We start from the raw sequence: 14254 nt of genomic DNA, 5'->3' as shown, positions 1-14254 counted from the left end.
CAATTATCTTGATGGTTCTGTAGATTATCTTATCAGATTTTCCTGTGGTGTGAGGGGTGTTAAGAGTGATTGAATCTGCTCGGAAGAACATAGGGGACCGCACCGTTCTCAAAACGCACACACTCTGTAGATTATCACTTGGAACGAAACAATGCCAAATCAGAAAGCAAGCTGATGGAAGACAGAAGCATAACATGACTTTATCCAAACCTTTGTCTTTTTTTTTCTGCAAATTTTCTGTAAAAAGCAGTCAAAATACTATTATCACCATTTCTTCTTGCCCATCGTCCGCCATGTTTGTTTACTCTAAAGTCACATTTCCCGTGTTCACAGAATCTGGTTGTTTGTGAATGGAATCTGTTAGTGTGTTGTCTTGGTCACATTGCGGCACTCCACACACTATAGGAACAAAAGCAGATACAGTAGACATCTATGTTTCTTAAGAGCTCCGTGGGTGGGTCAGAAGTTTGTATGTATGTGTGCTTTCAGGCCATACAGCCACATCACCCTGTTCTCCCTCTGTTCCTTTTGGCCGTCCTCCACTGTAATTCTGCTGGTTGACAGTAATTCTATGAGGCGTCGACCATGTAGTTCCCATGAACTTCTTCACCCTTCTAACAGGGATTCTCCTTGTTAACTTGTACTAGCAGGATTAGTTAACAAGATCATATTCAAAGGAGTAGTTCACCCAGTAGATCGATAGTTCAAGATCAAATTGGTTTCCTCGGCAGTGTAACAGTTGAGAACCTTGTTCTACATTTACACATTGAAGCCTAAAGCATACTTTAGTTTTGAGATACAGCCTTTCAAAAGGGCTTTTTTCACACTTTGCTTAACCCCTGTGTTGTAAACCCTGCTTTTAACCTTGTGTAAAGAAATGTTTCACACTTGCAATTTAGTAGTGGGCTTAGCACCACTTTTCCCCCCAGGGTTATGAAACCCTGCTCCACTTTTGCGTTGTTACACCGTGTCCTAACCAAATGCAACACGACACATAATAAAAGGTATCTGTTCCATGTTAATCAGACTTTTTGTGCCAACCAGCCATGACAGCGATGCGCGACGAGCTACAGGGTATTATATTTTAGAAACAGTTTCTATTTCTGCGATGTTGCGGCTGGAACAACAACATACAAAGTATGACAATGAAAATCTCAGGTACTGATTATGTACTTTATTTAATGTTAAAATAAATATTGTGAGTTTGAATATCATTTTGCATGACAATGGATAATTCACCTCAGTGAACAAATAAGTGTATTTTATGACAAAGATAGTTTCAGTCACTTAGTATGTATTTTTAATAACGTTAAAATGGTGTAATATTTATGAATTTGACAATGTGCTTATCAATTTTGTTTTGAGAGCTTCACCCACACACTCTTCTGATTGGCTGTGATTTTCAATTGATTTTGTCACTTTGTGTCATGTCTGGTGTGGACAGACAAATTGCTTGTTGCCAGAATCTTATCACGTCTGGTTAGGACACAGTGTTAAACCTCGCACTGCAGTGCCAAACATGGGCAGCGTGAAACGATGTTGTGTTACGGCTGGGTGCTTAGCATCCGACAGCCAATAGCATGCCTCATATTCACGTGCTTTGGGCAGTCACGGAAACACTGCACGTTATTTCAGCATTTGATGGGAAAAATGTCAAGAGACATTTATAGTCGAACTGCATTCAGGAAAAGCTGGATAGTACAGTTGGCAATATATAATATGTGGATGCATAATGCTAGAGCCTTTATATGAATAGATTGTGTGCTGCATTTGTCCAATCAGTGACACTGCAAATATGCATTTCTCACCAGAAATTGACCTATAGAAAAATACTATGCTGATAATTAAAATTATGTAATGTGCACTGTACGCTTACCCCTCCACCGAACCTCTAAAATGTAATATCAAGGTTGTTGGTAATCATTGAGACAATGCCGGTTGAGACAAAACACAAGGTTTTTGTATCTATCATATAGCTTCATAGAAAAGAACTATTTCTTTTCTCACATTATATTTAAGCACCTGAAGTTGTCATCTTGATTTCTTTAGGGTATTTTCCATCACTGCCTTGTGATTTGCAAATAATTAAAAAAAATAATAATGGGAACTGATTGTAACATGCATTTTCCTATTTTACGGTCTCTATCTGTTTTTTTTTTTTCTCACTCTTTCTCCCTTCTGAGTATATTTGTGTGGAGTAGTAAACTCTCTGACCCATAAAAACTCTCAGGCTGAGAACTTTGAACAGTCGTAGTACACGCGTTGTGTGTGTGTGCGTGTGTGTATGTGTGTGTGTGAGAGAGAGAGAGAGTCTGGCAAGAACACATAGTCCCCTTCAGGAAAGGCAAGGAGCACAGCCAGCAGGCAGAGAGAGACAGAGGAACATTTTATACGCACACTCAGAGTCATCCTCCTCCACCACCAAATTAGAACATTGGCCTCCATGACGATCCAAGGCGAGTCTGAAGCATTCCTGCAATGAAGCATTCCACACCTACCACATGACTCAGCCTTCATTTCACCACAGCACAGCTCCCTCTTCATATTCTGCCCCGGGACAGTGAGGCCCACTGTTAAAACCAGACCTGTTTTTTGTCCAACAACAACGTGAATCCAAGAAGCAATCTGTCATCAGAGCGTTTAACGTTATAACATGTTGTACATTTTGAATGTGCGAGAGAAATAGGCTGCTTTTACAGACGTTGTGTTTTTTGCTGGTGTGTTTTTACCGGTGTGTAAGGAGACCCACATGCTGGGTTTGGCAGTGCCATTGCCTGCCTCTGATTGGTCAATTTGCTCATCCAATCCTGGGATTACTTAGCTCTCCACCCAAAATTGATTAAAGCAAAATGAACTCAAAGTGAGAAAAAAATATAAGAGAGAATGAGAGAAAAATACTGAGGCTCAAACATATACATTTTTTATTTTTTTTTGGCATGTTATCATAAATATTCAGTCTCTCCTTTTCTCTCTCTCTCTCTCTCTCTGTCTCTCTCTCTCTCTCTCTCTGTCTCTCTCTCTCACACACACACACACACACACACACACACACACACACACACATAATCCTTTCTCTCTGCTTTAAAAAAGATGTGGGATTGTGTGAAAGGTTTCCGCCATGTATAGAGTGACTTTAAAGGGGGAATGGAAAGGCCCTGGCCTCCAGAATATGCACACATACAGTAAATATTCTTTAAAGGGATAGTTCACCCCAAAATAAACATCCACTGTTGTTTACTTACCCACATATCATTATTAATTAAGTGTAAAACAACAATACAACCCCCAAAATTGACCAAAACAAACACAAAAAAGTAACCTAGTCTGTATCAAAGTTAATATTTTCAACGTATTTTTTCTTTTATTTTGTGATATTATTAGTTTCATTATTTTTTTAATTTCTGAAATGACATGATTCATTCTGATTATTTTATCCAGTTGGCATCTCTACTTTTTAACAGTAAAAAAACAAATACTACATATATACATACAAAATTTATTCAGACACCTTGAACATTTCATTAATTATTGCAGTTTATTCACTATAGTTTAGATAAATGGTAATACAATATGACAAGATCTCAGAATTAAACTGTGTCAGAAAAATAATGTATCTTAATTATATCAGATAACACTTAAGCAAAACATGGTCAGGTCAAAGTGTCTGAATAATTTTTGGTTCCAAATTTTTTATCAATTTTACTGGTAGTTCACTGTATGAAGACTTTTTGGGTATAATATGTCACAGTTTACTTAATTTTGCTATCCTCACTTACATAAATGAACTATAGTGTCCTGCACCCACTAGTAAAAATGTACCAAAAATATTAAAAAATGTCTGAATAAATTTTGGTTTGACTGTGTGTGTGTGTGTGTGTGTGTGTGTGTGTGTGTGTGTGTGTGTATGTATATATATATAGTGAAGTCATCTTAATGGCAAAAAGTGTCCTAATCACCCTGAATTCACCCTATATATGTGTGTATGTGTGTGTGTGTGTGTGTGTGTATATATATAATGAAGAGAAACACACACACATATACATTTTTTGAGAGCACTAATCATTATAGAAACTATGTAATTTCCTTGTTTCTATAGTCTGTATAATGGGCTCTGATCAGCCAATCAGGAGCCAGTCAATAGCTGTGCAGTTGAATCCTGGATTGTGACCAAGTGGTTCAGAGTTTGGCTCACTTATTACATTACTGATGAAGAGATCAAACTGATTAGAACCACTTATGTGCTAAATTAGTCCATCAAAGTGATGCCACAACCTCATTACTTCATTAAACACAAACCTTCAGTGCTCCATTACAGCTTGATAACTCTCTCTCTCTCTGTGTCTCTGAAGAAGCACATGTTTTGTTTCAGGATGCCTTTGTGTCAGTTTTTTTAATGAAGGATTGTGGACTGCAGTATTGTCATGTGAGGAGTAAAGTAAATAGTGAATCAAACTCAGTGTTGTTGAAGTAAATAGACAAACTGATCCTTTTACACTGTGTGTTGAATAGTCACATGTTCATGAAAATGAGCCTAGAGTTCATGACTGAGGAACACTGTGTATATCTTTACAGTGCTGAAGAGACAAGTGAGCCCAGAGGAACTTCAGGCTCCTGGTGGACCTTACATAAAGAAGACATTCACAGTAAGTCTCACACACACACACACACACACACACACATACACGCCAAATGTGCACAGACTCCAAGCTCTAATTGCATAATTTACTATGTTTGGTTCTGAGAATCCATTTACAGGGAGGAAAAAGTTCACAACTAAAAATAGCAAGAGGAAGTTTTTCCTCAGATGCATGTGGAAATGATTCTAGCAAAGAGCAATTTAGGATCCCATGAAAGCTGAAAATGTGTGAATTCAGCTGTCAAATATCTGGACAAGACATGAATTTTCAATGATTTGCTTCCACTGATAGTGTTGCTTATATGTGTTGTTTAGAATTGGCAATAACAAGGTTATGCAATGCATTACATTCATTAAAATCAGATAAATAAATAAATAAAATAGAATTAAATTAAATTAAATTAAATTAAATTAAAAGAAAAAAGAGGCCATGTAAGTGTCTGAACTGGAACTTAATAAGTTAATGTGCTTGGATGCATGTGTTTGCAGATTGTGGGAGATGCAGTGGGCTGGGGATTCGTGGTGAGAGGAAGTAAACCCTGCCACATCCAGGCAGTGGATCCCGGCGGACCTGCTGCAGCAGCGGGAATGAAGGTACAGTACTCATCCTGCAAACTTTTATTATAGTGAGAAAATGACATGTCTATATTTTTCACATTTTATTCTTATTCTAAAGGGATGCACAGATATTTAAATTTTGGGTAAACCAATAAGCCAATAATTATTTTCATATTATGGCCAATAACATGTAAATGGCCACAACCCACTCTGACATGCGCTCATGCGGTCAAATTTTCCATTATTTGTCGAATTTTCATTGGGTAAAATCACCAGTCATTTCAATAAGACTCCATGTGATCAGGAATTTCCCCATGCAGATTTTGCATCAAGTTCAAGTTAGTAACATGGATTCACTGCATTTACTCAGGGCCGTGACCACCATAGACATTTCAGGGGACAAGTCCCCCCAGTATTTGAGATTCTTAATGCTGCTCTGATGCACACCATTAAACACCGCTCTTATTGTTATTAAGATGACAAAAAGTTTTCGGAGTTACATTTTTAGGCTGGTCTGCCTCAGTGGTCTAGCAGCTCTTGTCATTTGTCAAAAAAATGATGACGGTCAATCGAATCAAAGAAGGCGGGCTTTACTGTTCACCAAAGACGAGTGTGAATTCCAACGCAATGGTTTAGTTTTAGAGATGAAAGAGTGCGTTGTAAGATGTAAGTAGCTAAACATTTAAGATTTGACAACTGTTTTATGATAGAAAAGTTAAATGATCGACAATAGCTAAAATCCAGTGATGCAAACTATTCAAACTTTTTTTATCAATGTTTTGAATTGAAAATATACTATAATTTTTTGGACCCACCTCAATTTTCAAGACTTGGTTTAACAACAGAAAGCTGCTTGGATTGAAAGTGACATCTGTGCAAGCTGTATTTCATACATCACTACGTTATTGACCATAGACAAAGACCTTTTTTGTTCAAATTTCTCTGACCACACTTTTAGAGGTAAAGTGTTCTTCAAGAAACACGGTTAGAGTTTTACCATAATATATTGCCATCCCTTTAAGTTAATGCTTGATTATGATGTAAGAGATTAGAGATAGAGACGATAGAGTTCCTCTTCAACCCACTCAATCATTTAGGTTTGACCTTAGGCACAGTAAACTGAGTGGAGCAATCATAATGTCCTCAAGTCCACTTAAAATATAGTCTGTTTGCCAGATGTTTTTTATGCGGATCCAAGCTAAGACACTTAATGTCTACTGGAATTGTGTATATGTTGGGCAGATGGAATAATACCTGCCCTCCCTCCTCTTTAAACAGTTCAGCATTCAGCAGTCGTGACCCTAATTTACAGCAATAATGAACCATTACTGTTATGCAGCTTAAAAAAAACACTACTCCCTCTGCATCACTTCTGAATGCTCAGTACATAAGGTCATGTTTGCAGACTGAACTTATGTGTTTAGTGTGTTTCTGAGGTAAAAGTATTGTGCTATTTAAAGACAACCTCTGAGACCATAATGTTGCATCTGCTAAATTACACCAGCCCAGCTGTACCCTTTTTATTGTAATGAACATTGTTGCAAACACAGTTAATATATAGAGAATCATACCAAATGAGTAAACAGTACTGTGAAAATATTTGCTATTCCATTAAATAAAATTTTTGCATTTAGTATTTAAAATAATTGAATAAGTCAGTGTTTAGCAATTTCAAAATTATTTAGTAATGTTGAAAAATTGAAGTTGGGGGGAAAAAAATAAACGCTTAAATATCTAATTATTAACTTCTGAAATCTGTGTCAGAAGTTTGAGGTTGATTCATTACCAAATTAATTTTTAATTGTCTGTATAAATCGGCCTCTAAAAGTTTTACACAACTGTACAAGAGAATGTTTGGACGTTGTAAGAACTGAAGAGCAATAAAAAGCAGTTGTTTTTTTTAAATATATATTTAACCACTTTTTATTACAAAGGAAAGTTTTATATTATATTATATTATATTATATTATATTATATTATATTATAAAACGGTTAGTTCCTGTCCTTGATTCTGATTGGTCAATAGCTGTGTTTTATTCACGATAAAACACGACTATGTCCGCTTCACCCAACGATTCTGTGCATGGGTGACATTTGACTATTGAGTTAGGGGGGGCAAGAAAAAAAATTTTTTTTTTTTTTGCAGATTTTTTCTTTTTGTACCTGCATCAGCAAATTATTCGCAGAAATTTTAAGCAAACAAGTTTAAGTTTGCTTGTTGTTTTACTCATTTATTTAATAATTCACTTCATTTTATTATCACAGGAAATGACGCAGATGATATGTGAATCATTGTCCATCATTTTGCGAGCAACTGGTGATAGAGAAAAATGCCACATCGCAATATTGAAAACATTTCCATTTTAAACCATGAAGGCGAGCCGGTGGATATCACACGATGTGCAAACTTTGCGTGAGAGTTATGCCGGTGAAGAAATCTCAAACTCCAGTCAATTATTCACTACTACAGAAACTGAAAGTAAAAACTGACTGAGCTTTTGGCACGCTGCATTAACAGCGTAATATCTTCTTGGAGACAATGAGAGATTAATCTAATTTATTTTCTTAAAATTTCTCTTGTGGCCCATAGTGAGAAAAAGATGAGTATTTTTCGTGAAAGAAATATTTTGTTTTTAACACAAGTTGTTTTTAATTGAGGAGTAAGCTATCTAACTAATATTTTATTATCCTCGCAGCGCGTCGGTTATGCGGTGATGCCCTATGATATCGAGGGGCAAATGAATTGCAATATTAATTTAATAATAAAAGTAGCATGATAATAATAAGAATAATTTAATAGCCCTGCGTGCCCGTCCGCTCTACGCCACTGTGAAGGGATAAATGGCGTTCAGGTACGGCATCAAAGCGATTTTATCCAAATCCACATGCATGGACCGTTCATTGTTCAGTACTGCAATGTCCGAGTCTGTCCTGTCTCACGGTGTTTCTCGCGTTTTCATTCGGCGCAAGCAAGAAACGTTTACTAGACGCGTGATTTTTTTTTTTTTTTTTTCCCAAACGGTTCAGCGGAAATCCCCGCCCTGCAACCAATTTCATTGGCTCAGGTTACAGTGATGGGTAGGTTTAGGCATAGATATACATAATAAAGTCTTTTATTATTTATTTTATTTTATAAAATATTTTATTTTATTTTATTATTTTAGGCCTTTATTATGTATATCTATGGGTTTAGGGATCAAGGTTGGGTGTATGCAATCGTTATTGTGATTGACATGGCCAATGAAATGTTTAGAATCGGCTGCAGGATTTCCGCTGAACTGGTTTGGGAAAAAAAATCACGCGATTGCAGACTAGCTTTGACTCTCTGAACAGTGGCCGCGTGCAGCCGAATTTTTGTGACCACGGACGGTGCGCGTGTGTATGCGCCGAACGCGTCTTTCTGTGCTCAAGGGCAAAGGAGGAGTTTCTTTGAAAGGCTTGCGCACTCAATTTTACCCGGGCCTATATTCTGTATTGAATATATTATATTCTGTATAAGTCACAGCTGAAGGGGTTGCAGGCACTCCGCTTTGCATCGTGCCTAACAACGTCCTTCAGCCGTGACTTATTCACAATACAGCACAGCCTCTCGTACCTTATTGTTTACTTATATTATATTATATTATATTATACAAGGATTACTCCATAAAAAGTAATTCAGAGGACCTATTACCACAACTTAATAAAATGCATGGTTGCCAGATTTAATTAAACCTTTTAAGTTGCAAACATTATACTACAATAATGATGATCATTACATCAACTTAATATTGTGTGACATTTAAATGGACATATCTGCTTTATTTATTTATTTATTTTTTTAAGATTAAGACTTAATGAAATTTGATAAACTTTGGAAATTGGGCAGTGCATTAATAGTTCCCAGCCTGCTTTGCATAGGACTGGATATGGAGAATAAATGTTTTTAATAAATGGTCAGACCTTTCAGTGTTTAATGCTGTTATGTTTGACATTTAAAAGAGTTTCTGATGTGTTTTGTGGTTACCATTGTGCAGAAGAGTAGAGCTTGTGGTTAGGTTGAGTGCTAGACTACATTGTATGTAGATCTATGAGCAATAACTGCACTAATTCCAGTGACATTATCTTACTTGTTCAATAAATGTATCTGTTAAATAAGTTATATTTAGTGTGCGCTATACTATCTGTGAATTTGAACTGATATAGATAAGATCAATTAGTTTCAGGGACACCACTGCATTTATGAGAGAATTATGTTGAAACTAGTTGGAACAACTTAATTTTTCTGAGTAGTGAACCTAAAAAAATTGTCTATGCTCCAAATTAATTTCCTATAACTCAGAGTAGTTTGATTTTTGAACATAATTTCACTAGAAGTTGTCATAACTCAAAAAGTTTGATGTAAACCTTTTTTGTTAAACCAAAACATCTGTGCCAAAACATTAGCACAGATATTACAAATGCTGGAATTGTACACATGCACCATTGTACAGTACAAATGATGCCAAAACGGATGATTTAAGCACTACTGACAATTAAGCAAAATGGCAAGCTTTCAGATGTTGTTTACTTATCATTTGATGATAACAGTAACGGTATGACTCATTTTAGATGGTAGTTCCATTATGAGTTTACCAGGAAGGACATAAAGGCTATTGCGTTATTCATTTGCAGAACCTCTCAGAGTTAATATAGCTGATTTTAAAAAAGCACTCCTCTACTGTTCTCCTGAAAGGGGTAATTGTGTCATGTTGTTGCACTGAGAGAGATTACAATCTGTTTATTGTGTCATATATGTGGTTTATATGCTCCATATTCATTATGTTGTTTTTCAGCACTTTTATGTCTTTATCAAAGTACAAGAAGGGTGTAACAATTGTGAGTAAACATAAAACTGTAATTGTTTTGCCTTATTACAGTTTCTCATGCTCATCTCTACAGGTGTGTCAGTTTGTGGTGGCAGTTAATGGAATGAATGTGCTGAGTCTGGACTACCGAACTGTCAGCAACCTCATCCTCACTGGTCCCAGAACAGTGGTCATGGAGGTTATGGAAGAAGGGGAATACTGAAGACGAGCTCACAACCGCTCTATATGTTTTTCTGTTCTTCTTTTTCTCTGGACTTTCCTCAGTGAGTGTTTAATGGAATGTTCAGAGAAGTGAACTCCTGATTCCGTTCATCATTTTGATTCAAACTCATTAGTTTAAAGAGCATGACACTAATCTGTGCCTCCCATTGGTTCCTCGTTGACTGTTACCATTCCATGTCAGCTGAGATTGTAACTGGACAGATTATAGGGGAAAAGCAGCTGCCAAATATTATTTTTAGTAGAACTGCAGTATTTAAAACACTCTTGGAAGGTAGGTTTGCAGAACCAATGCCAAACTAATACATGTGTGCCATTCAGGTGAGAGCGCAATTCAATGCTCTTTTTTGACTGTTTCCTCATTCAGAGTTTAGGCTTTGACTTTTCAAGAGTAAAGGAATACAACATTGTGTCAGGTATGTTTTTTTAACTTTGGTTAATTGATCGTAGTAGTGTGGTTAGTTTTAAATAACTATTTTATATCCCTGTCATGCTTGCCGGGACTTATATATATATTGATATCCATCAAAATGCAGGGGACAACCAACAACAGCACTTACAGACTTTCAATGAAACTTAAGAGTGAATGTTTAAAACGCTACGCATATCTGAAAGATATGCTGTTGTACTGTAACTCGTGTCTTTTTTAAAAATATGTCTTGTGAAAGTAGTTCAAATTTCCCGTCTTTTGTCTAAATGCCATCAAAAAGGCAAGTAGTTACCTGTAACTTTAATGTTAATATTATATGACAGCATTAAAAATATTACTCATAAAGTGTTACGGCAGAAACACACTCTAGGCAAGTACACGTACGCTCTTGCGTGGGTCTGGCGGAAACAAGCTGCAGTACTTAAGAGGGCGATAGAGTTGCATTAAAATATCTCTGACTTTAAACCAGATGTGTTGTTATTCAGGTAAGTTGCCATTAATTAATGAATAAGAAAGAAAAAGAAATTGGCCGTAAAAAAAAATATAATTTCCGCTCATTTCCGTTTTGAGTTGAATTATGAATTGCGGCGGTCTTGGTCAGGCCAAAGTCCCTTTCAAGGAAAATATGTTCACTCGGCAGCCATATTTGCAACGCCTCCGGGCAGCTATTTCGGGCATCCAAGACCAAGTCCTGTCTATTTGAATGGGGGAATCCTGAAATCTCAAAAACTGCTTGGCGAACTCCCAATTAAATAACATATTTCATATCAGCAACAAAATCTGACATGAACCGTCCCATAAATGTTGTTTCTTATGCTAAAATAGCATTAAAAAGCTTATTTTTTCAGGTTTCTATGGGAACCGGAGCCTCTAACGGCAGCTGCAGTGATGCAATGACTTTATCAATCAGCGATTGGCTCTTTTACTTAGAAGGCGGGACGTATTCCGCCATATTGCGCGTTGCAGTTTCTCCCATTCATAACTAATAGGAGTGAACAGCCTTTCTATATCTATAGACTTTGGTCAGGCCCAGCTAACAAAAAAATGCTCTTCAGAACGTTTTGCTACCGTTCTTATTAAGTTATGAAAATATTATTTCTGAATGTTCTCTAAACGTTCCAAGAATGTTTTTGTGCTAACTTAAGAACCAAAAGACCAAATAACTTAACATTCTATTAATGTTTTTGTTCAAAACTTTGAGAGAACCTTGTCTGAACATTAGACAAGTCTTGAGAACGTTCCCCTGTTCGCTGGGGAGACATTTTAGACCACAACAACGATGCGCCAGCTTTCACGTACTTGCATAGAGTTGTTGTTTTTTTGGTCTTATTGTTTTAACTGTAAGACTTACTGAAATCAAAAATCTAACTTAGAATAGTCATAGAATAGTTGTGTGTTTATAGAGCACAATGCAATAATAAGACAGACTATGAACTGACTCACCAAATTTTAGTTTAAGAAATACATTTGTAATACTATACAAGGATTTATTAGGCAAATGGGAAATATACAGTAGTGCAGTATGTGCGAACTTCCGCATGTGTATTGCGAAGTAGTCATCTGTGCAATACTAACACAATATGATATATCATCTATTAAAGGGTTAGTTCACCCAAAAATGAAAATAATGTCATTTATTACTCACCCTCATGCCGTTCCACACCTGTAAGACCTTCGTTAATCTTCGGAACGCAAATTAAGATATTTTTGTTGAAATCTGATGGCTCAGTGAGGCCTGCATAGCCAGCAATGACATTTCCTCTCTCAAGATCCATTAATGTACTAAAAACATATTTAAATCAGTTCATGTGAGTACAGTGGTTCAATATTAATATTATAAAGTGACGAGAATATTTTTGGTGCGCCAAAAAAAAAAAAAAAATTAACGACTTACATAGTGATGGCCGATTTCAAAACACTGCTTCATGAAGCTTCGGAGCATTATGAATCTTTTGTGTCGAATCAGCAGTTCGGAGCGCCAAAGTCACGTGATTTCAGCAGTTTGACACGCAATCTGAATCATGATTCAGCACGCTGATTCATGACGCTCCGAAGCTTAATGAAGCAGTGTTTTGAAATCGGCCATCACTATATAAGTCGTTTTTTTGGCACACCAAAAATATTCTTGTCGCTTTATAATATTAATATTGAACCACTGTACTCACATGAACTGATTTAAATATGTTTTTAGTACATTAATGGATCTTGAGAGAGGAAATGTCATTGCTGGCTATGCAGGCCTCACTGAGCCATCGGATTTCAACAAAAATATCTTAATTTGTGTTCCGAAGATGAATGAAGGTCTTACGGGTGTGGAACGGCATTAAGGGTGAGTAATAAATGACATTATTTTCATTTTTGGGTGAACTAACCCTTTAACCTATGTGCCCATCTTTCACACATTCCTCACTGCAGATACTACATTTTTGCAGGATGATTATTGTGCAATTGTACTTATTTGTATTGATGAGAATGACAATTACATTCACATGATAATCTTTTGTTTTAATGGAAAGTTTTAATCTTCTGCCTTAATGACCTGTATTGTGCTGCTAATTCTCACGGCTGGTCACGCAACGTCTCTAATTATAAAGGATATACCACGTCCTCTATTAAAGACAGTAGGCTAGGTGATTTTGGGGGTGATCATGACAATCAGCATCAGGGTAGTCTGTTAAATACTGGTCCAGATATGTGCAACATATTCCCCACTTAGGGGAAGTATAAGCTAATCTAATAATCGTATAGTTAGTCTATTCTGAAATAGAACACAATGTAGAGTTTTATTCAAAACTCTTTGAGTTAAGTGTAACTGAGTTCAATGCACGTGTCTGTACAAGGAAGTAAGCTCATGGTACCATATTGCCTATTTGTATTTCTTCGTGCAGCTCTAAATCATGATTAATGTGTGTTTGATTAATGGCTTATTAAACGCCTTGATTTCATTAAAAAAAAACTTGTCTTCTGTGTCTTAAAACCACATAATTCACACAAATCTGTCTATGGCACATGATTATAGATATTTTTATAATACACATTTCTAATTTAATTTTATTATAAAAAATTTTATGTTACAAATTTTAGATCTGACATATGGACTGCACAGGTTATAAAACTTAAAATAGTCTGTTTATTGACATTTTTAAATGAAAATGGAAATGCCATATTTTTAATGCGACCTCAGACTTTTGTACACCACTCACTGTATTCTTTTGTATCGAACTGTATTAACCACATGTTCATTACCAGAGACAATAACCACATTCACTTTGTGTAAAGGGATGACGTAATGCTGTTGACCTGAATTAGCTAGTTTGCTAGTGCCACCTGTTGGTTAAAGAGGTTTTGCGCATTTTATTAACATTCGAGCTCCGAACGTTATAAATAGCCTATAACTTTTTAAAATTAAGTTGCTGTTAGATTTTTTAGATCTATATTTTTGGGGGGGGTCTCATAATTCTTTTAGCTTCAAGGTTTTGAGTAACAGTAGACCCAAAATTGCTTGTCCAGTTCTATGTCGTATCGCTAGAGGGCAGTGTTACTCTATCCCTCGTCTAATACGAC

At 36.3% G+C, this 14254-nt stretch overlaps 1 protein-coding gene across 2 annotated transcripts in view; it reads left to right on the top strand.

Annotated features, from left to right (window-relative positions):
* deptor (DEP domain containing MTOR-interacting protein) overlaps positions 1–13646 on the top strand; it is a 39264-nt gene extending 25618 nt beyond the window's left edge. For both annotated transcript variants that reach the window (XM_051866498.1, XM_051866497.1), the window contains 3 exons: positions 4573–4643; positions 5126–5230; positions 10115–13646. In XM_051866498.1, the coding sequence (XP_051722458.1) occupies positions 4573–4643; positions 5126–5230; positions 10115–10243 (305 nt within the window). In that variant the 3' untranslated portion in view covers positions 10244–13646. The remainder of the gene's footprint in view (positions 1–4572; positions 4644–5125; positions 5231–10114) is intronic.
* Positions 13647–14254: the final 608 nt, after the last annotated feature.

The sequence above is a fragment of the Ctenopharyngodon idella genome, chromosome 16 (genome assembly GCF_019924925.1).
Source record: "Ctenopharyngodon idella isolate HZGC_01 chromosome 16, HZGC01, whole genome shotgun sequence".
Taxonomy (NCBI): Eukaryota; Metazoa; Chordata; class Actinopteri; order Cypriniformes; family Xenocyprididae; genus Ctenopharyngodon; species Ctenopharyngodon idella.
This window is presented reverse-complemented; position numbering and strand designations above follow the sequence as displayed.